Genomic DNA, 24218 nt, shown 5'->3' with positions numbered 1-24218 from the left:
AGAAGGAAACCCCTTCAATGAAATATTTGATGCTCTCTCCTCAGGTTAAAAACAATGCAAGGATGTCCAATCTTTATTTGTTTACTTATTTATTTTGTCTGAGATAAAAAAGAAAGAACTGTAAGTAATTATTCAATTCTAGTTTGCTGGTTTGCTTTTCTTGGTGGCATGGGCTAGCTGTTCTGAAATCTTTTTCGTATTCTAACCTTGAGAAATGAATAAATACCTTGAGGATAGTGGTTCAGGTCTTCAAATATGCAAAGTAGAAAAACAGGCAATATAGCCCATAGTTCTTAATTAGAATTGCATATATCAGTTTAAAAACATGGTTTTTAACATTGAGAAAAATAAACGTACATGTCTATGTGTGCCTATGTTTTTACAGAGATGGAAATAGAGATATATAAGCACGTATATAATTTCCACTAAAACAAACTAGGACCCCTTGGAGAAATGACTGGCAGGACTAAGACAAGGAAAGGACAGGATGAGCCTGGAACAGCTGATTGAGTCAGTTAGTGGGGAAGCAAAGAATGATTGGGTCATGCCACATTACTCAGGACTTAGCTTGAAGGGGCCAAATCTGGAAAAATCTGAATATCAAAATAACTGTTGATAATAACCCGTTGAATAATATAAACATCCAAGAGGCTATTCTGATAGAAATAAATGAGTGAACAGATAAGTAAATGGGGAAGAAGGGAAAGTTCTTCCTTACTGTGAAATACCAAGAACAGGAGCAGGAGAGGGGAGAGGGAGACAGAGGGAGAGAGGGGAGAGAGTTGGGGAGGAAGAAGGAGAGAAAAAGAGGGACAGTGGGAGAGAGAGAGGGAAGGAAGGAAGATAGGAAGAAGAATAAAATTAGGAAATCATCAATTGGTAAAATTAGTGGGTGAGAGTTTGATGAGGAATAAGATATTTACATTATTTGTAATTATTATGAAGGAAAAATAATAACTTTATTTATTTTCTTTTTTTTTAAAGATTTTATTTATTTGTTACAGAGAGAGAGCAAGCACAAGCAGGGGGGAAGCAGGCTCCCTGCTGAGCAAGAAGCCTGATGCAGGACTCGATCTCAGGATCCTGGAATCATGACCTGAGCCAAAGGCTCAGGCTCAGGCCCACCCACGAGTCCCCAGAATAATAACTTTATATTGAAAACGTCTTGCGGACCTATCTTGCCCTAATGATCAAAATGAACGTCACCAGTACTGGGACAGACCAACACCATTTGACCTGATGTTGGGAAGGGCACGAGATCACTCCACTGATACTTCTACCAAAACGCGTAACCCAATTTTTTTCAACATATCTAAATAGGCTAAATAGAAAGTTGAAATAATGCTGCTTATTTAAAAGAACAATAACTTAGGGGCGCCTGGGTGGCTCAGTAGGTTAAGCATCTTGCCTGAGGCTCAGGTCATGATCCCAGGGTCCCCTGATCAGCCCTGTAGCGTGCTCCCTGCTCAGCGGCGAGTCTTGCTTCTCCCTCTGCCCCCCCCTCATGCTTTTTCCCTCTCCCTCCCTCTCTCTCAAATAAATTAAAAAAACAAAAACAAAAAACCAATAACTTGTATCTACGTCATTCCAGAAAAGATGTAAGAGAGCTAAAGCATAACTTACTATGTTATGTTGTGAAATGATTTTAAACTTAGAAATAAGTCTGTCGTAGAACAAATTAAACTGCCTCTTAAGGGGAACTATTATTACAGGAACAATAGAAAGTTATAAAAATGAAAATTTCTGGAAATATATTTGCACTCTTTATCTCATTGATTTACCTATAATTAAGAATATCCCTGATATTTTTACACCCCAAACAGGAATAAACTTCAGGTTTTACAAATGTATTGTTATGAGGATGTTTTTGGGAGAACAAAGACATACTTTTTTTTTTTTTTTTCTGAATTAGGAGTTAGGCTATTGTCCAGAGAAACCGAAATGAGTAGAAGCAGACGCTTTCGTAAAGGTCTCAATTGCCTTTTGAAAGAAAACAATATAAATAGTAAAAACATCGGAGAAAAGGGAAAATAATGAAAATACAATTAATACTTACACATACATTTATTATTTACAAGGTACTTTCGTGTATTTTTTTGATCTCGCAACCAACCTTCGAGGTAGGTACGTTTCAGTTTTCATTCCAATGAGATTTTTATTTCCCAGAAATGCCAAGGATGCCAAGAAAAGTTTGTTTTTGGATTTGGTTTCCCTGTATTCAGAGAATAAATAGAAATCCCGCCCGTTGTTGTACTGGCTAGCTTTCATTCAGAAATAGCATTAGACATTTCTCAAAACCCATTCTTTACAGAGGAGACAAGAAATTTCTGAAATCCACTTTGGATTCTTTTGGAATTCTTTCTGGCGAAGCAGCATTTTCAGTTGAGAGAAGTGTTTGTTGTGCTCCCGTCCTCCCAGGAGCAGATGGGCGTTGGCTGCAGATATAAGTGTTCTGAACACCAGGGCTGGGCTCTCCAGTTGGAACCTCTTACAGAACCCCGAGCTTTACTCTCCCCGTCCTCGGCAGGTGCGTCGTCTTGGAAGCCGCAGGACTGTTGTTTCTCATCGCCGAGAGGAAGCTTCTCCTTTCGCCTTCATGCTTACTTACCGTTCCGTTGCATGTATTATGAGTAATCAGCAAAGGAGTTTCGGAGACTTTGGCCCTCTTCATAATTTTTGCTGCTTTAAAACTGAGTGCATACTCTTCTGCTTCTCAATTCACAAGTGTCTGTATTTTGGGGGTCAATTTCGGCTTGGGCTTGAGGCCCATTCCAGCTTTATCCAGCACCCATATGAACATGCTTCTTCAAAATTGTGTGAGGAGGGGCACCTGGTTGGCTCAGTTGGAAGAGCATTCGACTCTTGATCTCAGGGTAGTGAGTTCAAGCCCTGTGTTGGACATGGAGCCTACTTACTTCAAAAAAAAAAAAAAATTTAAAGTGAGGAACCGTAGGCCCAGAAGAAGCCGCGGGCCTGAATGAGGCAGGTGTCTTGTAGTTTCAGCTATGTTGCCTGTGTGCACAGGCCAAGAGCCAGTGAGGGTCCTCACCTGGATCTTATTGTGAAGAAATACCAGGCAAACCCAAATTGAATGATGCCTAACGACAATAAATGGCCTATGCTCTTCTGAACTGTCAAGATCAAGAAACAAAAGACAGGAAGTAATGTGGCCATTCCACGTGGAAGAAGACTCTAGAGACCTTATACAAAGTGCCATGTATGAGCCTGGGCAGGGACAAATTAACTGTAAAGAACATTATTAGGACAATTGATGAAAGTGGAATGTGGATTGTGTCTGTGTGTTTGCCTATTATGATATGAGCCTGGAGAAGGATATATATTGTTAACAATGGTTACTTGGGAAAGAGTGGGAGTTGGAAATGAAAATGTGGAAAAAATACCACAATTAAAAAAATAAAAAACATACAGGATGCAAACAGCATGCATGATATGATTTCATTTTTGTTAAATGATATAGGTATATGTGTGTAAAATGAATTATATAAGGATGGACAACAAAATGTTAATGACTATCTTAAGGTGATGGGAATTCGAACAACTTTTATATTTTTTGTATTTATGTGCAATATAATTTTTCTTTTTCTTGTAATACAATTTTTTCAATGCATATGTGTTATTTTTATGAAAATACCAAAAAGTAATTTTTTAGTGTTAAAAGGCAAGAAAAACTCACTTGGGGACAATTACAAGAAAATTTTGGATTAAGTTCTTTCTGCTTTATCCACTTTTTTCCTATAGACCTGAGTTTATTACTTTAAACATCTTACATGTTTTGACCCATGACGTTCCCAGATGTGCTGGCCACATGTAAAAATGTGAGCCAGCTCTCTGGGTTGGAAGGAATTAGGGTGTCTGATTTCTTGGAGAATTCTGTTTGATATAGGAGTTTCAGCAGTTACTTCCTGCCATTCTAGAGCTCTCAGAAGAAAACCTTTTCTGGTGACTTCAAAGTTCTCCTTAGACGACTGTGTCCCTTTGACCTCTACGTACTTTGACACACTGAATGCACTTTCATCCTGACCTCAAAAGGTATATAAATTATATAATGTCCTGGATCTGAACATTTTCCCCTTTCACCATACATAAGACCAATTCTTCCTCTTGGCTGCTTGGAGGTATTCTGAGAATTACTGAGGTGGATTTGTGGAATTTTTTGAGCTGCTCAGATGAAAGGAACAAAGCTCTAATTTTGTTAATAACATGACCTTGTTGTCAGTGGGCCCACCGAGTCAGGTGAAAACAGGGAAAAACCCGCTGGAATCAAAGACACCCCCAACAATCCAGGGAGGCCTAGCTTGGTGCTCTGAGTGCCCACGGGGGTGCTGACTATATCAGTTTTAGGAGGGTGGTCAGATGTTAAGAAGATAGAGTAGGGGCTCCTGGGTGGCTCAGTGGGTTAAGTATCTGCCTTCGGCTCAGGTCATGATCCCAGGGTCCTGGGATCGAGCCCCATGTTGGGCTCCCTGCTCGGTAAGGAGCCTGCTTCTTTGTCTTCCTCCTCTTGTTCTCATGCCCGGTCTCTCTCTCATGAATGAATAAAATCTTAAGAAGAAGAAGGAGGAGGAGGAGGAGGAGGAGGAGATGATGATGATGATGATGATAGAGTAATTCTCCCAGAAGGAGCTCTCAACTAGCAGCGCTGGGTTGGTGGATAAAGGTCAACTTCCTTACCCCACTCATGGGGAATGTGAGGTGGGTTCTGCACCACTCTCCAGTGTTCCCTGGAGGGTTTGAGCTTCAGTCACCTATGGTGGTAACTTGCTTCATAATGCATGCTCTAGAAGCTTCTTTCCCTCTATTTCACTTCACTGGCCCCACATTTTCTGGAATCCCTTCCCAAGTGAACTTCTTGCTCTTGAATCTTGTCAGTTCTAGTCCAACTAGAATCGTCATGTGTTTCCCCCACCACTCCCACTGCCCCAAGATCCTATCCCCCTGGGGTCTGCCTATCCACATTGCCACAGCCCCCAGCCCCACTTTGAGCAAAGTCTAGTCAGTTGGCAGCTAGTCAGACACAGTATACTCTTTCCATTGTGTAGCAGGCTGGAGTAGAAAGGGCTGGAATCACACATACATGCCTGGCTGAAGAATCCTGATTCAGTTACTTACTAGCTATGAACCTCTGGGCACATCACCCCACTTCTCTGAGCTTGTTTACTCCTCTGTGAAATACTGGTAAGAATCCTTGCCTCGTTGGGCTGTCCTCTGGATCTAGTGAGCTAAATGTCTAAAGAACTAGGAGACTGCCTGACACAAGGAGATACTCAGAAAAGATAGTTATTTTTATTTCATCATGAAGAAATTCATTCTTTACTTTCTACGTGTCTCCATCTTGTTTCTCAAACTAAACTATAGCTTCTCTGCCACATTCAACTTATTCCTCACACTGTCTTGCACATGAAAGGCACTAAGTAATTGTCTGTTGTCAGTTTTCCAAAGCTTTAAATCAGAGAATGCACTCTTTCCATTCAAGATTCTCTTATGGATTATTTGCTATCATGAGACATTCTCAAGGAATTTTTAGCAGGGTCTTCCTTTGGCCTCAGTTTTCTCGTACGCAAAACAAATGTTCAGGTCTATAATTCTAGATGCACTGAGGTCCCTGTAGCATTACAGTGTGGAATCTATGTATCCCTTGAAGGCCAAGTACTGTAGATTATTCTTCTTTCTGACTGGTCACCACTTAATACTGGTCACAGATTAAGTGCCTTCCCAGGGCATGTGGAGTCAATTCCAGTCACCTCACTGATCCTGTATGCTCCCAGCCTTCCCTCTTACCACTCACCTGTCCCTCACTTTATTCCAGCCAAACTGACTTTTCTTTGTACCCCTAGAATTTTCCAGGCTTGATTTGCCTAGAGGCCTTTGTACTTACTGTTTCTCATCATTTGGTTCTCTGTTCAAGTGTCTCCTCCCCCAATTCTCTCTATTTCATGATCCTGCTTTTTTTTTTTCTTGTAATGAAATTATCTAATCATTTAGTATTTATTTGCTTCTATTGTTTGCACTTTATTTGTATTTACTGTTTGTTTTCCCCACCTCTCCCTCTAGTCCTCAAATATAAATGTTTTGGATCCCTTTATATCCCTCCCCCTAAAATAGTACTTAAAACAGATCTGACGCGAACTAGGCCCCTAAATGAACAATTGTGAAATGAATGAACAAGGAAACTCTACCATACCTTATAGAGTCGTTTTTAGATCATCAGCTAAAATCTGTGGCCAGCACATCAGGTTCTAATGAACTTCTTTAGGTATGTGTCCTAAGTGAATGTATTGCCATAGGTCTAAGTAAACATGCAGTGGGAAGAAACAAGGAATAACTTATTTCTTTGTATTATAGAAAATTTCAAACATAAACAGAAGTAGATGTAGATAAGATTAGCCTAATGGATCCTCTTGTACCCCGTGGTGGACAGACACTAGCGTGGCCCCCTCATCCTGGTGTCCATACCCTGGATAATCCTCTCTTCTGAGTATGTGCATAAACTGTGACTTGCTTTCTAAGCAATAGAATATGGCAGTTTTATGTCTCCCCTGTGTGATTACTTATGTTATACAAGATTCCATCTTGCTAACAAACTTACTCCAGGGACTCCGTGCTGGCTCGATGAAGTCAGTGGCCACGCTGAGAAAGGGCACGTGACAATGAACTCCAGGGGCACTCTAGGAGCTGAGGGCAGTCGTCAGTTGTCAGCTAGCAAAAAGCCAGGGTCTTCAGTCCTACAGCTGCAAGGAAATGAAATCTGCCAGTGACCTGACTGAGCAAGGAAGCTGATACTTTTCCAGTTGAGCCTCCAGATAAAACACAGCCTCACCAACACCCTGATCGTAGGTTAAGACCCTAAGCAAAGGATCCTAGGTGCCTGGACACCTGACCCATAAAAAATGTGAGATAATACACTGGTGTTGTTTTGAGCTGCTAAATTTTTGCTAATTTGCGGCAATATGCAACTAATTCAGATATATCACCCAATGGAAACAATTTTCCATAGTTTGTCAGTATTGGTTCATCTATACGGTCATGGTTTTGGGGCTGGAGTATTTTAAAGCACTTGCAAATACTCTAGTATCTCTAACAGAAAAGGACTTTTTAAAATATAACTGTGATGCCAGAAAAACTAAGGCTTCACTGAGAACCAAAATAGAAGGCTTTCTAAAGCCAGGAAGTTGATGGATCTAGTATATTAATTGGACACAGGGAGAAAAGGTATGTTCTATAAATTGAGTAAGAATAACATCCCCTTGATCCCATAAGCTAAAGAACAGGTAAGAATATGAGACCTTTCCCTTGAAAGGTCTAAGCCAGTTGTCGTCATTGTTGTTTTTAAATAGTGTAGCCACAAAGCACTTAATTGTTCCTATCATATGCTCACCCGTCCTACAAAATCTCAAATGATTCAAACCCAATTCTGATTGTAGGTTTAAGATCCAACTTAGTCCTCTAACCTGTTCTGGAATGGACCCTTGTGAAGAAATCCACTTTTTTCATAACTCCTTATAATTTCATGTCCTACTATAATTGCCATCCCTACCACTTTCCCCTTACTGCAGGAAGCTCTTTCCAACTGGCCCCAGTTCTTTCTCTTTCTTGTATAAACCAGTCTCATCTACCCTTGACACTGCTCACCGAGGCTTTTCTCAGGGCTCTGGGTTCAATCTCATCACCACCGGGGCACTTCGAGATCTCTGGCAAGTAGAACGTTCTCTAAACTGGATACAACAGTGCCTCGCAGGGTTGGAGCAAAGATTAGGTAAAGAAGGTGTGTAATGTGCAAAGTGCCCAGCATCGGGAAGGCACAGCCGCTCCCCACCATTCCCTTTGTTACTTCCCATCTCCAGTCTCTGAGCACCAGAACGCCCGGCACCGCGCCTCTCCCGCTTTCGTCGCGGGGGATGAAGGGATTTGTAGTTTTTTGGTCCCCAAGTCGTACTTCCTCTCGGAGCCAGTCGGCGAGAGAAAGAACTACACATCCCAGTGGGCAGTGAAAGGAAAGTGGGGCTCGGAAAACCGAGCGTCCCCGCCCAGCTGCCTTTGCTTTCGGCTGCCCACTGGTTGTCCCCACCACGCGAGGGCTCCGACCCCGCGGCAAAGCCACGGAGGGGGCGAGCGCACCCGCGGATCTGCCGGGACGGTGGGGCGGGGCGGGGTGGGCAGGGGGAGGCGCGGGCTGGAGAGAAGAGCGGTCGGTTCCTCCGCTGTCGTGGGAGCTCGCAGGGGAAAGGGGAGAAATAAAGCGAGTAATTCGCGAGCGCCCGTGTCGGAGAAGTGAGAAAGAAAGGGTTGGGGAGACAGCAACCCCCGCAGAGCCTGACCGCACGGGCTTGTCCTCCGGGACGGAGGCAGGGATCCGGGGCCGGAGGGGACCCAGACCGCCCCGCTCTCCCTGCGGGAAACCTGGAAGCCAGCCGGGCCCCGAGACACCCCCCCAACCCAGCCCTCATCCCGGAGTCAGGCCTGCCTCATACCACCTCTCCCCATCCCGTCGCCGGGCACCCCCGCCCACTCCCGGGCAGCAATAGAGCTCCCCGCAAGTCGACTGTGCGCCCCGCTGGGGGAGGAAGAGGAAGAGCCGGGACAGGCCGGGGAGGGTCACCTCTCCGCGCGGGTTCTTCAGGTCCCCCGGAGTGACAAGAATGAATTTGCGTGTTGCTGCGTGAATGTGTCTGTGAGCCGAAGCGGCAGCTTCGGCCGGGAATAAACCTGGAGGAGACGCTGGGAGGCGGACCGAGTCTGCGGGCGAGTGCACACCGCGGCCGGCTCGCGGGCACCGACCCGAGCAGTCCGCGAGCGTTGCCCGGGGGAACCCAGCGCCTTCCCGGGGGGCCGCGCCGGGCCCGCCCAAGAGTACTGGGGTGGGGACCCCGCGGAGCCGGGGGGACCCCGCGGGCGAGAAGGAGGAGCCGGGGGAGGAGCCGGGCTGGCTCGGCGAGGGCCGCCGCCCACCCGGCTGGGAGGAGGCGGACCCGCTGTGAGCGCCGCGCGCGCGCCGGGGCTGAGCCTTGCAAACAAGTGTCTGTGGCGCTCGCCCCGCGGCCCTGAGACGCGCTCCGCCGCCCCCCTCCTTGGGCGGCCCTCCTTGCGCCCGGCCCAGCCCCTATGGGGCAGGAGGGAGCTGGGGAGCCGCTGGCCGTGCAGCCCACGAGCCGCCGCCGCGACCCTCGGCCCGGGCGGCCCCGGCAGCCCCGCGCGGGGGCCGCGGTCTGGGCTCGGCCGCCAGGCGCGCCGGCGCGGGGTCGCCGCGCGAGCAGCGCCCGGGCTGTCGCCGAGCCCGCTCCTGACAGAATAACGTGCTCGGTTTCCCCACCCACCCCTGGGAGGGGTTGCCGGTGCCGCGAGCTGCCTCCCAGTTGCCATCGCTCTCTCCTGGGGAGGATCCGCCGCCGGGAGGAAGGATTAGAATAAACCTGGCCGCGGCGCCGAAGTGGCTCCCGAGGAAGCCGGCGCCGGGGCCGCCGCCTCGTGTCCCCTCGGGGCGCAGCGCTCGGGGGTCGGCTGGCCGGAGCCGAGGCGCGGCCGGCGGGCCGGGGGCGGCGGGGCCGAGCGAGCGGCTGTGCGAGGGGGCGGGCGCGCGGCGAGCCGGGTGCCGGCCGGGCGGCCCCTCGCGCCCCGCGGGGCCCCGGAGCCCGTGTACGCGGGTTGGAAGCGACTGAGGACCGCCGCCGAGGGCTGCGGGCGAGTGCCGTCCCTCCCGGAGGGGGACCCGGCTATGACAGCTGGGCTCCCGCAAGGGTTAACCTGGGTGTCCTCGGCAAAGTTGTCGCCGAGCCGGGAGCCGGCGTAGGGGCCGCGGCGCCGCGGCTCGGGGGGCGGCCGGGCGGCCGGCGGCGGTCGTGGCTCGGCGGCGCCCGCGCGGCCGGGGGGCTTCTGGGGGCGTGCGCCCCCAGCCGGCTGCCCTCGTGGATGCCTCCCGGCGGCGGCGGGCCCATGAAAGACTGCGAGTACAGTCAGATCAGCACCCACAGCTCCTCCCCCATGGAGTCGCCCCACAAGAAGAAGAAAATCGCGGCCCGGAGGAAATGGGAGGTTTTCCCGGGAAGAAACAAGTTCTTCTGCAACGGCAGGATCATGATGGCCCGGCAGACGGGCGTCTTCTACCTGACTCTCATCCTCATCCTGGTCACTAGCGGACTCTTCTTCGCCTTCGAGTAAGTAGCAGCGAAAGCTCCGCGACGCCCTGCTCCCCTTGCCTCTCCCGACCCCTGCCCCTCCTTTCGCTACTTTCGTTTTCTAGAAGCCTTATTTGCTGTACATTGTTATATAATGCAAACCCACTTCTCCCTCTTTTTCTTTTAGAGGTCTGTTTGGTCTTTGGTCCCCAGAGATAATGCAGTCCTGGGTCGGGCTCTGGGAGTGCAGAGGGGAGAGGGCACACTTGGAAGGTGTGCCGGCCTTGTTGCTCCCAAGGGTTGGGTGGCACCTCGCAGGTGACTGATTCTTGGTGCTGTCTCTACTGAGTTTGGAGACTAGCAAGCCAGCCCAGATGTAGCGTTGTGTGGGAAGGGAGGATGAGGCTGATTCCTCAGTCAGGGGTAAATACTATTGACTTCCTTTCTTGCTCACAAGCTGTAGGGCATCTTGTTAAGCTCATTTACTAAATCTTCTAGGTACCTTTGCTGAATAGTGAAGAATCTTGGTTATTTCAGGTTTCCACGTGTAGGCCACCCGATGTGGCCTGGAAGGATAATTTTGTTTTTCATTCTCCTTAGATGGTCGCTTTTGATCAACAATTTCTGATTACCACGAGGTTTCCAAACTCTTCGCTTTTAAAAAAGTTCCAATAAAAAATATTTGGAAATACACACTTTCTCCTCCCCACCCCTCCATGTTGGGGAACAGGTGAAAGGAGACTTTCTCAGCGTGTTCAGGAATAGTATGACACTGCATGGTAACTTCTGTTTTCAGAAACAGTACTTTGGGACTTTAGGGCTTTTATTTGAAAAAAGTGCATGCAAGCCTTCGCCGTTTTCAGGAAAATCAAGTTGGCCAGTAGCAACTGTCCTCCTGCCAACTAATGAAAGATCTTCTTATTTATTAATAGATTAGATAAAGTACTTTAACCACATTCCAGAATCAATTTCAATTGCTTTTATTGGGTCCAACATTTGCAGTGCAGCTTCTTATGTAATTCCTGGTATCCTATGCACAATAAAAGTTGTAGCTACTCCACTACACCCCCCCCAAAAAACACCCCAATACACTTATTGGGAGTTCTTTGAGTTTCCTGTATCCTGCTTATTATGGGGCATGATACCCATTCAGTCTACATCTTCTGTTGCAGAGGGTTAATTAAACCTTTGTGTTTCTTTACTTTTGTCTCTGGTAAATATTAATAGGCTCTGATACTGTGCCCAGCGTTTGGTATTCCAAATGCTATCTCAATCAGAAATGAATGATCTCTTGACAATGTCATACTTTTCATGTAAACCCTTCTGACTCTGAGGGGAAATATTTTGTGTCTGAACATTGTGCTATGATGAACAGTTTTTTAGCAGGATTGAGTTAGACCAGGTGAGGAGAGGGATCTCAGAGGTAAGCCTCACAGCTCCCCCAGACCTCACGCACAACCGCTTCATTTCTGACTGTATACATTTCCCAGGTCTCTTCCAGAAGTTTAACTTTGGGGCACATTTGCTGCTAGGGTGGAGCCTGTTGGGGGCCTTGGGGATGGGAGGGGGAGGGTGTGAAAAGGCTTTGGGAATGGCAGGAGAAATGCTCTGTTCTTCCTCTGTTGCTCCCCTTGTCCCCTTCCAGAGCCAGCCACTCGTCCTTACAGACCTGGGTCTGAGTCATAATAGATTCAGGCACTGGAGTCATGATGCCATGTGACTGAACACAAATGCCATCCTTCTGGGGCGCCTGGGTGGCACAGCGGTTAAGCATCTGCCTTCGGCTCAGGGTGTGATCCCGGCGTTATGGGATCGAGCCCCACATCAGGCTCCTCCGCTATGAGCCTGCTTCTTCCTCTCCTACTCCCCCTGCTTGTGTTCCCTCTCTCGCTGGCTGTCTCTATCTCTGTCAAATAAATAAATAAAATCTTTAAAAAAAAAAATAAAAAATAAAAAATAAATAAAAATCCTACAAAGTGACTTTAGAAGCCCCTCCCCCCTTTCTAAAAAAACAAAACAAAACAAAAAAAAAAAAACAAATGCCATCCTTCTAAGGGTGGCTTTCCTTATAGGTGGTCTTCTAGGTAGATAGGATTCCCTATGTTCCTAATGTTTAAAAAGTTTTGAACTGATCTATATTGGCATGTTTGCTCTTTTTGGCAATTTTAGGAGTGGGGAAAATGGGTTAATTTTGTGAGCTTGAGCCACAGGTGTGTTTCATGCAGGATGATGAATGTTTCATTTTCTGGGTACACCCAACTCCCCACTGTATGGTTAGAGATCCCCTCTAGTTGTACTTACTGTCTTTTATTTTTCTTTATTCAAATACTGCTTTCAAGCAAACCATCATAAATTCATATTCGCCTCTTAAGCTCTGTGTGTGTTTCTTCCAAGAGTTCCCCAAAGTCCTCACTAGTAGGTTGTTAGGGATTTTTCTCTGCGTCAGCATTGTGTTAACCAATGGCTGTAGGAATAAACATGTGTGCTGGGATTTTATTAGCTACCATTGGAAGCTTCGTTTTTAGATAAGCTGTGTGTGTGTGTGTGTGTGTGTGTGTGTGTGTATTTGGTCTCCATGAGTGTTGCTTCAATTAGGCAATTTGAAATTTCAAGAAAATAGGCCAGTCCTGGCCTGATGCCTCAGTTGGGAAAAATCGCTGGGCTGTTCAAACTATAGAATTTTATGGTTTGGCTAAGAATATTGTCACTGTGTTGCTTTTAAGTTCTTTATCATTGCTAATGACAAAGTGAAATTACATGACTTTGGCCAAATTAATTTGATAGACTCAGAGAAGCAATTAGTTCCATGCCTAGGATATGAAATGCCAGCAGCCTAAAAGTGAAGAGAAAATTGCATTTTTGTCTGCTCACTGCCTGCCTCCCTTCTGCCCTTTCTTTAGTTATTTATTGAGCACATACTATGTGTTTGCCTATGTGGTTAATTTCATGTCTAGATAACTTTAATATTAGTAGAATTCGTGTTCAAACATTAGAGTCCATGTTTCCCCATGCAGTTACAAAAGGCAAGTATAACATTTGAAAAGAAGACACAAGGCTTAGCTTTGGACCTCCTTTTCCTGCAGCTCTTCCCCTACCCTCCCTCTCATTCCCAGCCTTGAACAGAGGACAGGGAAGTTCGTCCAAGAGAAAGGGACTTAATTATTGGAGGATAGCAACAGGTGTTGATACTGCCTCTCACCCTGGGAAAAAGGCAGGGTGGGAATGATTATTCCCAGATTGCAGATGAAGTGACAGAGGCGTAAAGAGGTGACATAACCAAGGGTCACACACTAACTAGTGTCAGGGCTTCTGACTGCAAAGCCAGTGCCCTTTCTGACCCACGGTGCCGCTCTCCCTCCGAGTATAGAAGAGTGCTTAAAGGTATGGACTTTGGAAGGACGGATCCCAAGATTCTAACCAGAAGTATGACCCTGGGCAAAAAATTTGACTCTTCTAAGCCTCAGTTTCCCAATCTGTTAAATGGGATTAATAATATCTACCTTAAAGTGTTACAATGATTAAATGAAAAAATATACTTAGTCCAGTGTCTCATACATAGCCAGTACTCAAAAAACAGCACATATCATTAGAACAAACCTTAGAAGTAGCCTCCCCAGGACTCCCTTTTCTGAGAGCCTTTGAAGGAGGGAGTAAGTGGGTTAATAAGCAAGTATAACAGCAATAGCATATTGGACTGGAAAAAAAAAGCAGAACTGTGTAGTTTGCCATTGAAATAAAGACCTTTGTATAAGTCTGAGGAGTGGCTTCACTCTTGATCCTTCAGAGTGGGAGTCCTGCAGAGAGGTCTGGGACCCCCCCCCCCCCCTTTGTCCAGACCTGAGCAGGAGCACTGAGGAAACCTCCAAGAAGCAGGGACTGGATTTCATTTCCGTTTTCAAAGCTACCATCTTAGATCTGTGAAGACAGTAAAGAAAGCTACTAGAAGCTCCCGATGCAACTCCGCTCATTTTTGGGTAGGGCCGGGCTGTGTATTTTGGGGCATCTTGAGTGCAGCACGTGTACTGATAGAGAGTGCCAGCATTTTGTAGCTGTATTCGAGACGGAAGGAAGTTGCTTGCAGTGCTGTCGAGACTTGTCACTGCTCCTTGCAGCGACTGAGGGCCTGGCTCATCTGAGACTCGCAGCAATGTCCTCATTCTTACATCCCCAGAAGCACAAGTTGAAAAGATCAGTGAACATTATCAATTTCTGTGTCTCTTCTTCTCTGACATACGCATACTTACAGCCTGCCCTTGTTTTGAGTTGAAAATTTGAAAATAAAAAGTCTTTGGTCCTGAACTATTGACATCTCGTCGTCTCCAATCACAGGGGCAGAAAGGAGATGAGCCAGGCGTCCAGGTGAGGCTGGTGTTTCCTGGAGCCTCCGCGAGGTAGGGGAGGCCTGCTCAGATCTTAGACTTGACAGTCTCTTGCTTCTGTGCTGTGGCCACAGACAATATGGGGTGTGACTGGGGCTGAAATACTTGGGAATGTGGACGCATTCTTAAGTTCCTTGTCACTGGAAGTCCATTGATGATTTTTTAAAAAAACTACATGTTTCTTCTTCCCTCTCCTTCCCTTCTCTCCTTCCTTTTCTCCTTCCCGCCTTCCCTTTGTTCCTCCTCCTCTTCCTCCTTCTTTCTTTGGCCGATCCCCTCTGAAATAAGTCAGTGGAACTGGGATGATGTTTGCTTTGCAGATGGAAGAAGGGCCTGTCCCCCATAAACAAAAGTGCTGTTTCCAATAATAATTTCTCCCTTATAGATGGGAAATCCTTTATTATTTAGTAGAAGATGCTACCCTTTTAACATATAAGGACCCTCTCTTTTCTCAACCGTCCTATTCGGAACTTCATCAAGTTTACACCATCTCAGAAAACCTATGGGAAGTGTCCTGTCTTCTGGCCAGATGCTGGCCATACTGTGCATCGTAGAACACTGTGGAGTTGATAGTAGGTGACAGTAGATGACCATCAGGATGTTACCCTGAACATTCCCTATTAACCAGGTAGATGGTGTCGACACTTTATAACTCACTGTGGATCCACCCAGGAATTTTCGGTGGCTTCAAAACCTTATTATTGACCTCTTGACATGAGGGCACTAACCCATTCATTTGTGTGCAAGATCAACACATGGAAGTTCCATGAGGATAGTCTTGTTCACTGTCGTATTCTAGTACCTAAAACATTAGCTGTACACAGTAGGCTTTCAGTGGATATTTGTTGTTTATGGAATAATTGCAGTATTGAAACACTCTGAAAAATAACTTCCTTGTGCTTTAGTTTTTCATCTTGCGAAGTTGTCAACATTAATAAAATTTATAACTAATAATGCCCTCTAGAACACATTTGCCTTAGAAGCTTTGATTATTAGGTATAAGTCTTCTGATTTTAGGATCAGGTCTTATCCCTTTTTAAGTGTGTTAATTGAAGCAGAGGAAATAAAAGGTTTTCTTAGTTACTTAGAAAACTAGTAACAGAGTTGGGATGTTCACTTGGCTAACTAAAACTTCTTTCTAGTTTTTCTTTATTTTTTAACTAAATGCTTTAAGCAAATAAAACACTTTGTGATGTATAAGAATGTTACCCAACTACAACAGTACCTGGAATAATTTCACATTTTATGGGTTCTTGACTTTGGATACTTGAATTTATTTAATAAAACTCTTAAGGATATTGTTGACTCTCAGCTAGTGGGAAGTGATACCAAGTTATACAGTAAGGACGTCTATAGGTACCTGTAATAGGGTAATGATGGTCAATTATTTAATGGGCCATATCTACGTAACCTGAAGATTTTTCCTTGGCAGAGCAATGTTGCACGTAATTTATTCATTGCAGAGTTGCTGTGTCTTAGCAAGAGAATTTAAATTAAGTGTTTCAAGGAAGCGTATTCATTTTTTTGCGGCTGAGGTTGTTGGGAAAGGGAAAACATTGGTGGTCAATAGATACTTCTAATTAGTTACATCCGGGAATTTGGATCTGATAAAAAACTTGGCTCAGGGGCGCCTGGGTAGCGCAGTCGTTAAAGCGTCTGCCTTCGGCTCAGGGCGTGATACCGGCGGTCTGGGATCGAGCCCCACGTCAGGCTCCTCCGCTGGGAGCCTGCTTCTTCCTCTCTCACTCGCCTGCTGTGTTCCCTCTCTCGCTGGCTGTCTCTCTGCCACATAAATAAATAAAATCTTAAAAAAAAAAAACTTGGCTCAGGTGAAGGCTGGGGACCATCTTAATGCTTTTGTTTAGTTCTTTACTAACTATAAAAGTTGGTCCCAATTCAAACTAATTTTTATAAACTGGATGATCTTCTGCCTCAATTTCCACCCTTTAAAAAATGTAATGTTAGACTCATACAGAAGATTCTATGTAACATACGTGCAAGTTTTGAAATAAAATATTGTAAAGAGTACCTGTGGGACTACCACTCAAGAACCACATTGGTACCAGGGCTTTTGAATCTACTCACACCCTCTGGATTTCAGCTCCGATCCGTCTCCCTGCCCCTCCCTGAGGTCTTCACCGCCTGAGCTCAGTCATTATTAATGCCTTGCCTCTTTTTCCTCAAGATTTCTTAATGTATGCATTCCCAAACAGCAGATTGTTTAGTTTGGCTTATTTTGCTATATAAAAAATATAAAAAAAATTCTTATATATGTGAAAAAGTAAAGAAATCTTTATAGATATAAAAAAACCCCATCTCTGTCCTTTTCCCTCCCTCCCTCTGGACCATTAAAGAGTAAGTTGCAGACATCATGTCCTTTTATATCCAATTTTTTTAGCATTTCATTCTTAAGAAAAAGACATTTTCTTATGTAAACACAGTATTGTTAACCCTTGAACAACACAGGTTTGAGCTGCAGGGGTCCACTTAAGTATGGACTTTTTTCACAGTACAGTACTGTAAATGTATTTGCTCTTCTTCTTCTTCTTCTTTTTTTTTTAAAGATTTTATTTATTTGTTTGACAGAGAGAGACAGCCATGGAGAGAGGGAACACAAGCAGGGGGAGCGGGGGAGGAAGAAGCAGGCTCCCAGCGGAGGAGCCTGATGTGGGGCTCGATCCCATAACGCCGGGATCACGCCCTGAGCCGAAGGCAGACGCTTAACACCTGCGCCACCCAGGCGCCCCTGTATTTGCTCTTCTTTATGGTTTTCTTAATACCATTTTCTTTTCTCTAGCTTACTTTATTGTAAGAATACAGTGTATAGTACATGTAACATACAAAATATGTGTTAATGGACTGTTTATGTTATCTGTAAGGCTGCTGGTCAACAGTAGGCAATTAGTTAAATTTTGAGGGTGTTGAAAGTTACACACCAATTCTCAACTGTGTGGGGTGGAGTGAGGTTGGCACCCAACCCCCGTTTTGTTCAAGAATCAACTATAATGGTATCAATTTGAGTAAATTTAATGTGGCCACAACAGTTCATATTCAAATTTTATTGTTAGGTTTAAGCTTATGATCTTGGTATTTGTTTTGTGCTTATCTAATATGTATTATTTCTCTTTTCTCCTTCTAGCCTTCACTTATGTGAACTGCATAGTTTTACTATTCCATTTTATTTCCATTAAAAAATTTAGGCTGTATTTCTTTGTATTCTTTTTTTAGTAGTTATGTAAGAAATTAGAATATTCATGTTTATCCTGTTATAGGCTACCTCCAAACAGTAATACTGTACTTCCCAAATAATGTAGAAAACCTGAAACATAATTTTACTTACTTCTCCCACCCTTTGTAACTCTATTATCATAAAATGTATATCTGTGTGTGCTATAAACCCAGTGATGTTACTACTTTAAAGCTGTCCATAGTATATAAAAGAAACCTGAATATATATACCTATATGAAACAAAGATAATTTAAAGTAAAACATATACCCACATAAATCTAACAAAATACATTTATATATAAAACAGAGATAATTTTAAATGGAATTTTATATTTATCTTTACAGATTTACCATTTCTAGTACGATTTCTTTCTTCCATCTATATCATCTCCCTTTGGCCTAAAGTACTTCTTTTAGCATTTCTTGATGCAGGTCTGCTGGTGACAAGTTCTTTTAGATTTTGCTTTTTCTGAAAATGGTTGCCTTCATTTTTAAAGGATAGAAGATCTTTTCACTGGATATAGAATTCTAGTTTGACAGTTGTTTGAATCAGAACTTTGAAGATATTGGTCCATTGTCTTCTGGTCTCTTGTTTCTGATGAGAAGTTAGCCTTTATTTTTAGCATTTTCCCCCGTGGTTTATAATGGGTGAGTTTTTTTTCCCAGCTGATTTTCTCTTTATCTTTTGTTTTTAACAGTTGAACTACAATATGCCCAGGTGTAGTTTTCTTTCTACTTATATGGCTTAGGGTTTGCTAAGACTTCTGGGATCTGTGGGTTGATATCCTTCATCAGGTTTAGAAATTTTTCATCCATTATTTCTTCAGGTATTTCTTTTGTCCCTCTCTTATCCTATTTTTTTTTTTTAATAATCTGTGTGTGTGTCTGTGTGTGTGCGTGTGTACACCTGCACTTCAGTTTGAATAATTCCTGTTGGTCTGACCTTATGATTACTGAACCTTTCCTCAGCTGTGTTAAACCATCTGTGATATCTTATTTTTTTTATTTTGAGCATTTCTACATTAAAAAAATAGTTTTTTATATAATTAAAAAGATAATTTCTATTCTTCTGAAATTCTTCATTCATTCATGTCCATGTCTTCCACTGGATCCTTTAACATATTTTTTTGTAGTTATTCTAAACTCTTTGCCTGATGATTCCAACAGCTGTATCATCTCTGGGTCTACTTCTTTTGGCTATTTCTTCTCTTGACCATGGGTTCTATTTTCTCCCTTCTTTGTGTGTCTCATAATTTTTGATTGCATGTCAGATATTGTGTATAAAAGAATTGTAGAGGATGCGGCAATTTAAAAGGGCATGCCTTTTATCAGGCCGCTAGCGTGTGGGCTGAGTCAGTCTAATTTATTATTGAAATGGATGTGGTCTTTACTGAAGCTTTAGTTAGATCCATTTCATCACTGAATTCAAATGTTTCGAGGGCAGAGACTTTCCCTTTAGCAGGAATTAGGATCTGAATTCTCAGGATTTCTTTATGCTTCATAGCCGAGTACCAGCTTACTCAACTGTGGAAGATTTCTCAGCCAGTCCATTAACAGTTTGGGTTACTGGGGAGTTTTCTTTGCTTATAGCCCTTTCCCAGCCTCCCTCATCTCAGCCCATCTGTCTTGGTCCAGCTATCTGGCCTCAGCTTTTGGAGGGCAGCTGCACTACCTAGGGTGAAGGCCTGAAGTGCATAAGGGAGATTTTCTCACTTTTCATGCTTTGACCCCTGCCTTACCCTTGGGAAAATCTTAGAACCGCAGGGCAGTTGCCTCTCAACTCTCCTGCCCTACCCCCAGCCTTTAGTGTACTCTTACCGTGTTTTTGGTGAGGATCGATGGGAAGGAGTTGGCTGGTGGTGCAGACTTACTCTGTGGCTCAGGCTCCCTGGAATTCTTATCCTTGCCATCCATGTAGCCATTAAACTTGCTTAAAAATTTACCTGTTTTCTTCTTATTCCTGGATATGGTGGATTCCTGTTCTTCCTGCCACTTTGCTAGGAATGAGAGCAGTTGTTGGCCTTTTTTCTCTTGGGAAGGACTCAACACATTTAAGCTTCTTCGCTTCCTTAGCTCTCTGATATATTTTAAAAAACTGCTTTTGTAGCTAATCTGGCTTGTTCTCATTGTCACAGTGGGAGTGATTGCTCTTACAACTTTCAGCTTGTGATTTTTTTTTAACTTAATGTGTTTCTCAGATTCATGTATGTTGTTGTATACATATGTAATTAACTTTTATTGCTATAATAGTTGGTTTGTATAAATACACTCAATTTATTCTTCATACTCTTTCTAATCTTTCTTTTTTGGACTTCTTGCTGATTCTTGGCATTTACTATTATTTTAAGGGGTAGAATATGCAAGCCTGCCTCTTTATAGGTTTTGCTTTCTTAAGTGTGTCCTGGCAATGACTATGACATCTGGGCTCAAATACTTAGGTCTGAGTAACAGAATTTAGCATGGGATTCAATCTACTATGCTTTTATATGATGGTAAAGTAGTTTTCAGAAGATAAATCGTAACTATCATCTAATCATTGAAGTTACATACAATTAAGAGCAAGGTTTATAGAAATATATATCCTTATGATAAGTGAGATACTTTATCACAAATCTTCATTTGCCAGTTTAATTTGAGGCTAGTTTTTTGTTGATTTTAAAAAAAAAAAGCTTAACTTTTTATCCCCCACTTATAATACTTTGAGTGTGGAAGCTCTTCTCTGATCCCATGTCTAGCTTAGATACAAACCCTCAGAGTACTTGTAATTAAGGTTCTGTTACTGACCTCTTCTCATGTAGCTGGTTTTAGTTGAAAGTCCTGATAGAAGGGATTTATGATTGAACCAGCCAGCCCTCAGCTCTTGTAGACTCTTCAATCTCCCTAGTGCTCTACATGAGAGAGAAAATCTCTTCCTCTGCCATGTGCAGTCCTAGAATGAAGAGAGAGGTGACAGCTCAGTGTGTGTGTATCCTTTTCCCCTGAATCCTTTCTTCTAAACTGTAGGAGCTGTGCTATCCTTAATTTACACCTATTTTTGCCTCTACCTCCTTGGCCCTTCACAGCTGGGAGCTAACATACCATTGGAATAGGCTTCCCTGTTTCCTTCCAGAGATTTTTGAGGTAGACTTTCTTTCAACTGTAATGGGACCTTTTCGTAAGCACGTTTGGACGGAACACACCATTTTTAAAAATAGGAATACAATAATTTCCATATATCTTCAAACTGAGTTTTAAAAACTGCTGACCCCAAAGTCCATGACAACCTGGTGTTGTTGAGAGCCATCAAAATGTGACAAGGCTGGTGGCTGATAGAGGAGAGTGTAGCCAACGGCCCTCCAGGGCTGGATGCGGTTTGCCTTGAGGTAATCTCATCAGTGGAAGAATGGCTATCTAACTCACTTGGGAAAGGATTTAAGCTCCCTAAGTCTGGTATTTTTTCAGGCACTTCTCAAGAATATGGAGAAACAGCTTATTTTTAACACAAAACACTGGAGTCTATTAGAGGTGTTAGTTCTACTTGCTGAGGTGAGAAATTATTGCCTCCCCTTGTATAAATAGTTAAAATAAAATGGATCCCCAAAATGTGTGTTCCTGGTTACTTTCTTGACAAAATCCAGTGTCCTTCTTTCTTGTTTTTGTTTTTCTCTTTCTTTCAATGGTGTAGGAGATTGTGGCTTTCTCTTTACTTGAAATTTTTTCTTCCTTTAGCTTCTAGGATGTTCATCTCCTGCTTACCAGTTTCTTTTTCTTTTTCTCCTGTATTATACTTGTTCTTTCCTGCTTGTCCTGAATTCACTTTGCTCGTCCCCTTCTCCTTTTCTTACTTTCTTGAGCAAGTTTGAGTCATCGTGGTGATCCCTCTTGCCTCTTCCAATGTGGCTTTCATCTCTTGCTCTCTTTCTCCCTTGCTTAGAGCACCTGTCTTCTAGTCTTGAATTATTCCTGTCTGTAGAGATTTCTTACACAGGTGTCCTGATGCACAGAGAGCAAGGCATTGAGCACCGCATGTGTTGTTCCTGGATCCACCACTGCGAATGAAGAGAACCCCCCCCCCCCGGTCCCCAGCATTGCAGTTTCCCCTTTTCTCACATACTTAGCCCTTCATCCTCTACTGATCCCTTCCTTTAATGTCTCTTGGGCTATATGCTTCTTCTCTGTTTCCATACTTAGGTAGTGGTTTTCAAACATATTCATGAAATCTTTAACTCTCTTTCCATTAAAAAATGGAGTATAATTCTTCACTCTTTGAATATGGGTCTGCCTTAGTACTAAGTTCTAAAAAATAGAACATGGCAGAAGTGATGCTGTGTGATTTCTGAGGCTAGCTCAGACATGTGATGAAGCTTTCATCTAGTGCACGAGTTCTCGTTCTGTCTCTCTCACTTGGGGCATGTACCTTTGCAGCTCTGAGCTACCATGTGAGAAGTTTATCTACATTACACAGAAACTCCCCATAGTGCAGAGACCAGGTAGAGTGAGTCTGGACCATATATAGAGAGGTGCCCATGGATCCCCCAGCTTTTCCCGCCCAGCTCTTTGAGTCTTCCTGGCACAGCAGCCAGACATGTAAGCTAGTGAGCCTTCACATGATTCCATTCCCCCTCTTCCCTTAGTCTTTGAGTCACCCCAGTGGAAGCCAGATGGAGCAGACATGAACTCTTGCTGCCATGTTCTCTCCACATTGCAGATTTGTGAACAAACAATGTTGTTGTTTAAGCCACTACATTTTGGGGGAGGTTTATTAGACTGGAAAACTTAACTACCAGAAATTCTCAAATGAAGTGTTGAGACTGTTTTGGTGTATGCAGCAATGAACGTGTGACTAACAACACCAAAGTTACAGTGCTGTAGCTTGAGAATTAAAAAAATTTTTTTGGTAACATCAGGGTTAGCTTTTCTCACTCCCTGCTCCCATTCCAATGTGTCCTTGAGTAGGAAAGAAAGGAGTTGCAGCTCAATAATGCATCCACAATTGTGACAAGCCCTGGGCTCCCCTTTTTGTTCATAGGGTAGTTTGAGCTCAGTGGTGTAGGTCCTTATCAGCCCACGCCCAGACCGCAGGCCCGGCCTTCTTTCTCAAATTTTCTTCCATGCTGTGTTCGTTATGTTTATAGTGATAGACTCACACACCCATTGCATGGAAAAGTAAATCCACACAAAACTGTTGAAATTAATTGTTCAAGACCTTTCTGTTTTTCTCAGAATTTATTAAGATAGATGACAATCTGTATATTCTTTGAGATCTCTTTGTAGAGCCATCCGTCTGTTGATTTTGGAGAGGGTTGAATGTGGAAATGTGACCCTAGTAGGGACTCCTCTTCGATATTGTTGTGTAATAGGATTCTCATTCTTCCTGGCATTTTGAGACCAGGAACGTACCTGCCATACTTTTGACCCACTGAGGCCTTACTGGTAACAGCCTATGGTTGCCTGTGTCTGCAGGTCTATGCTGTCCCAGAAGTGGGCAGCCAGACAGCTAGTGACTCCCAGTGAACTGATCTTTCGAGAAGGCCTCAGATTTATATAATTGATGCACTTTATCATCTTGAATGGTACTATTTTGGGGTCTTTTAATGCCATGAATTTCCCACACACACATTCTTGATGACAGATAAGGGCATTTTTGAACATATAAGCCAAAGTCAAGTTAAATTCTAGAGCTATATATAGCTTATTTTCTTTCTGACCAGGGAGAAAAATTCTTTACTTGGATCTCACACTTACTAACTCAATATCAATTTTCCTGCTTCTCTTTAAGATAGCAATCCATGCAAATCAAATGCCAGAATGGTCCCCACATACATTCAAGTGGTGCTTACTACTCTATTTAGGAAACACACTGACTTTGTGTTTCTGTTTGTGTTCCGGTAACTTTATGCATATTTTGTGCAGATATTTCAAAAGGTATGGTCTTGTCTTTTATTTTTATTTATTTATTTTAAAGATGTATTCATTTATTTGAGAGAGAGGGTGCATGCGCGCAGGGGGAGGGCAGAGGGAGAGAATCTTCAAGCTGACTCCCTGCTGAGTGTGGAGTGGGGAGCCCGATATGGGGCTCAGTCTTAGGACCCATGAGATCATGACCTGAGCCAAAACCAAGAGTCTGATGCTCAACCAATTGAGCCACTCAGGTGCCCCAAAAGGCACGGTCTTGTCTTTTAAAGATAAATAGATACTGAAGGTTAGAGAAGCCTACTCTTTGTCGTAAAATTATTATTCAGTCAGGATTAGCATTGAATAAGATTGTATACAGGAATTATTTCTTCTTTGGCTCACAATAAAAAAATAAAGGTAAGTAGTGTTATTTGTCAGCTCTATGCCTCTACTGAGCTAAAAAAATTAACATTCTGTTTTTTATTTAAAAGTTGAAGTGGTAACAAAACAAACAGTCCCATTCATTCTCCTTCATCTTGGCTGTGGATGGTTATAATGATACAAGAAGTGGCGGATCTGTTCTCTAGAATATGAGATTACTATTCT

At 43.6% G+C, this 24218-nt stretch overlaps 1 protein-coding gene across 2 annotated transcripts in view; it reads left to right on the top strand.

Annotated features, from left to right (window-relative positions):
- Positions 1–9868: 9868 nt before the first annotated feature.
- The window catches only part of ZDHHC14 (zinc finger DHHC-type palmitoyltransferase 14), a 262897-nt gene continuing 248547 nt past the window's right edge, over positions 9869–24218 (top strand). For both annotated transcript variants that reach the window (XM_057310924.1, XM_057310923.1), the window contains exon 1: positions 9869–10169. In XM_057310924.1, coding sequence (XP_057166907.1) covers positions 9925–10169 — 245 coding nt within the window. In that variant the 5' untranslated portion in view covers positions 9869–9924. The remainder of the gene's footprint in view (positions 10170–24218) is intronic.

This window comes from Ursus arctos, unplaced genomic scaffold (genome assembly GCF_023065955.2).
Source record: "Ursus arctos isolate Adak ecotype North America unplaced genomic scaffold, UrsArc2.0 scaffold_13, whole genome shotgun sequence".
In the NCBI taxonomy this organism is placed as follows: domain Eukaryota; kingdom Metazoa; phylum Chordata; class Mammalia; order Carnivora; family Ursidae; genus Ursus; species Ursus arctos.
Note: the sequence above shows the minus strand (reverse complement) of the source record. Positions and strands in the feature narration are given on the sequence as shown.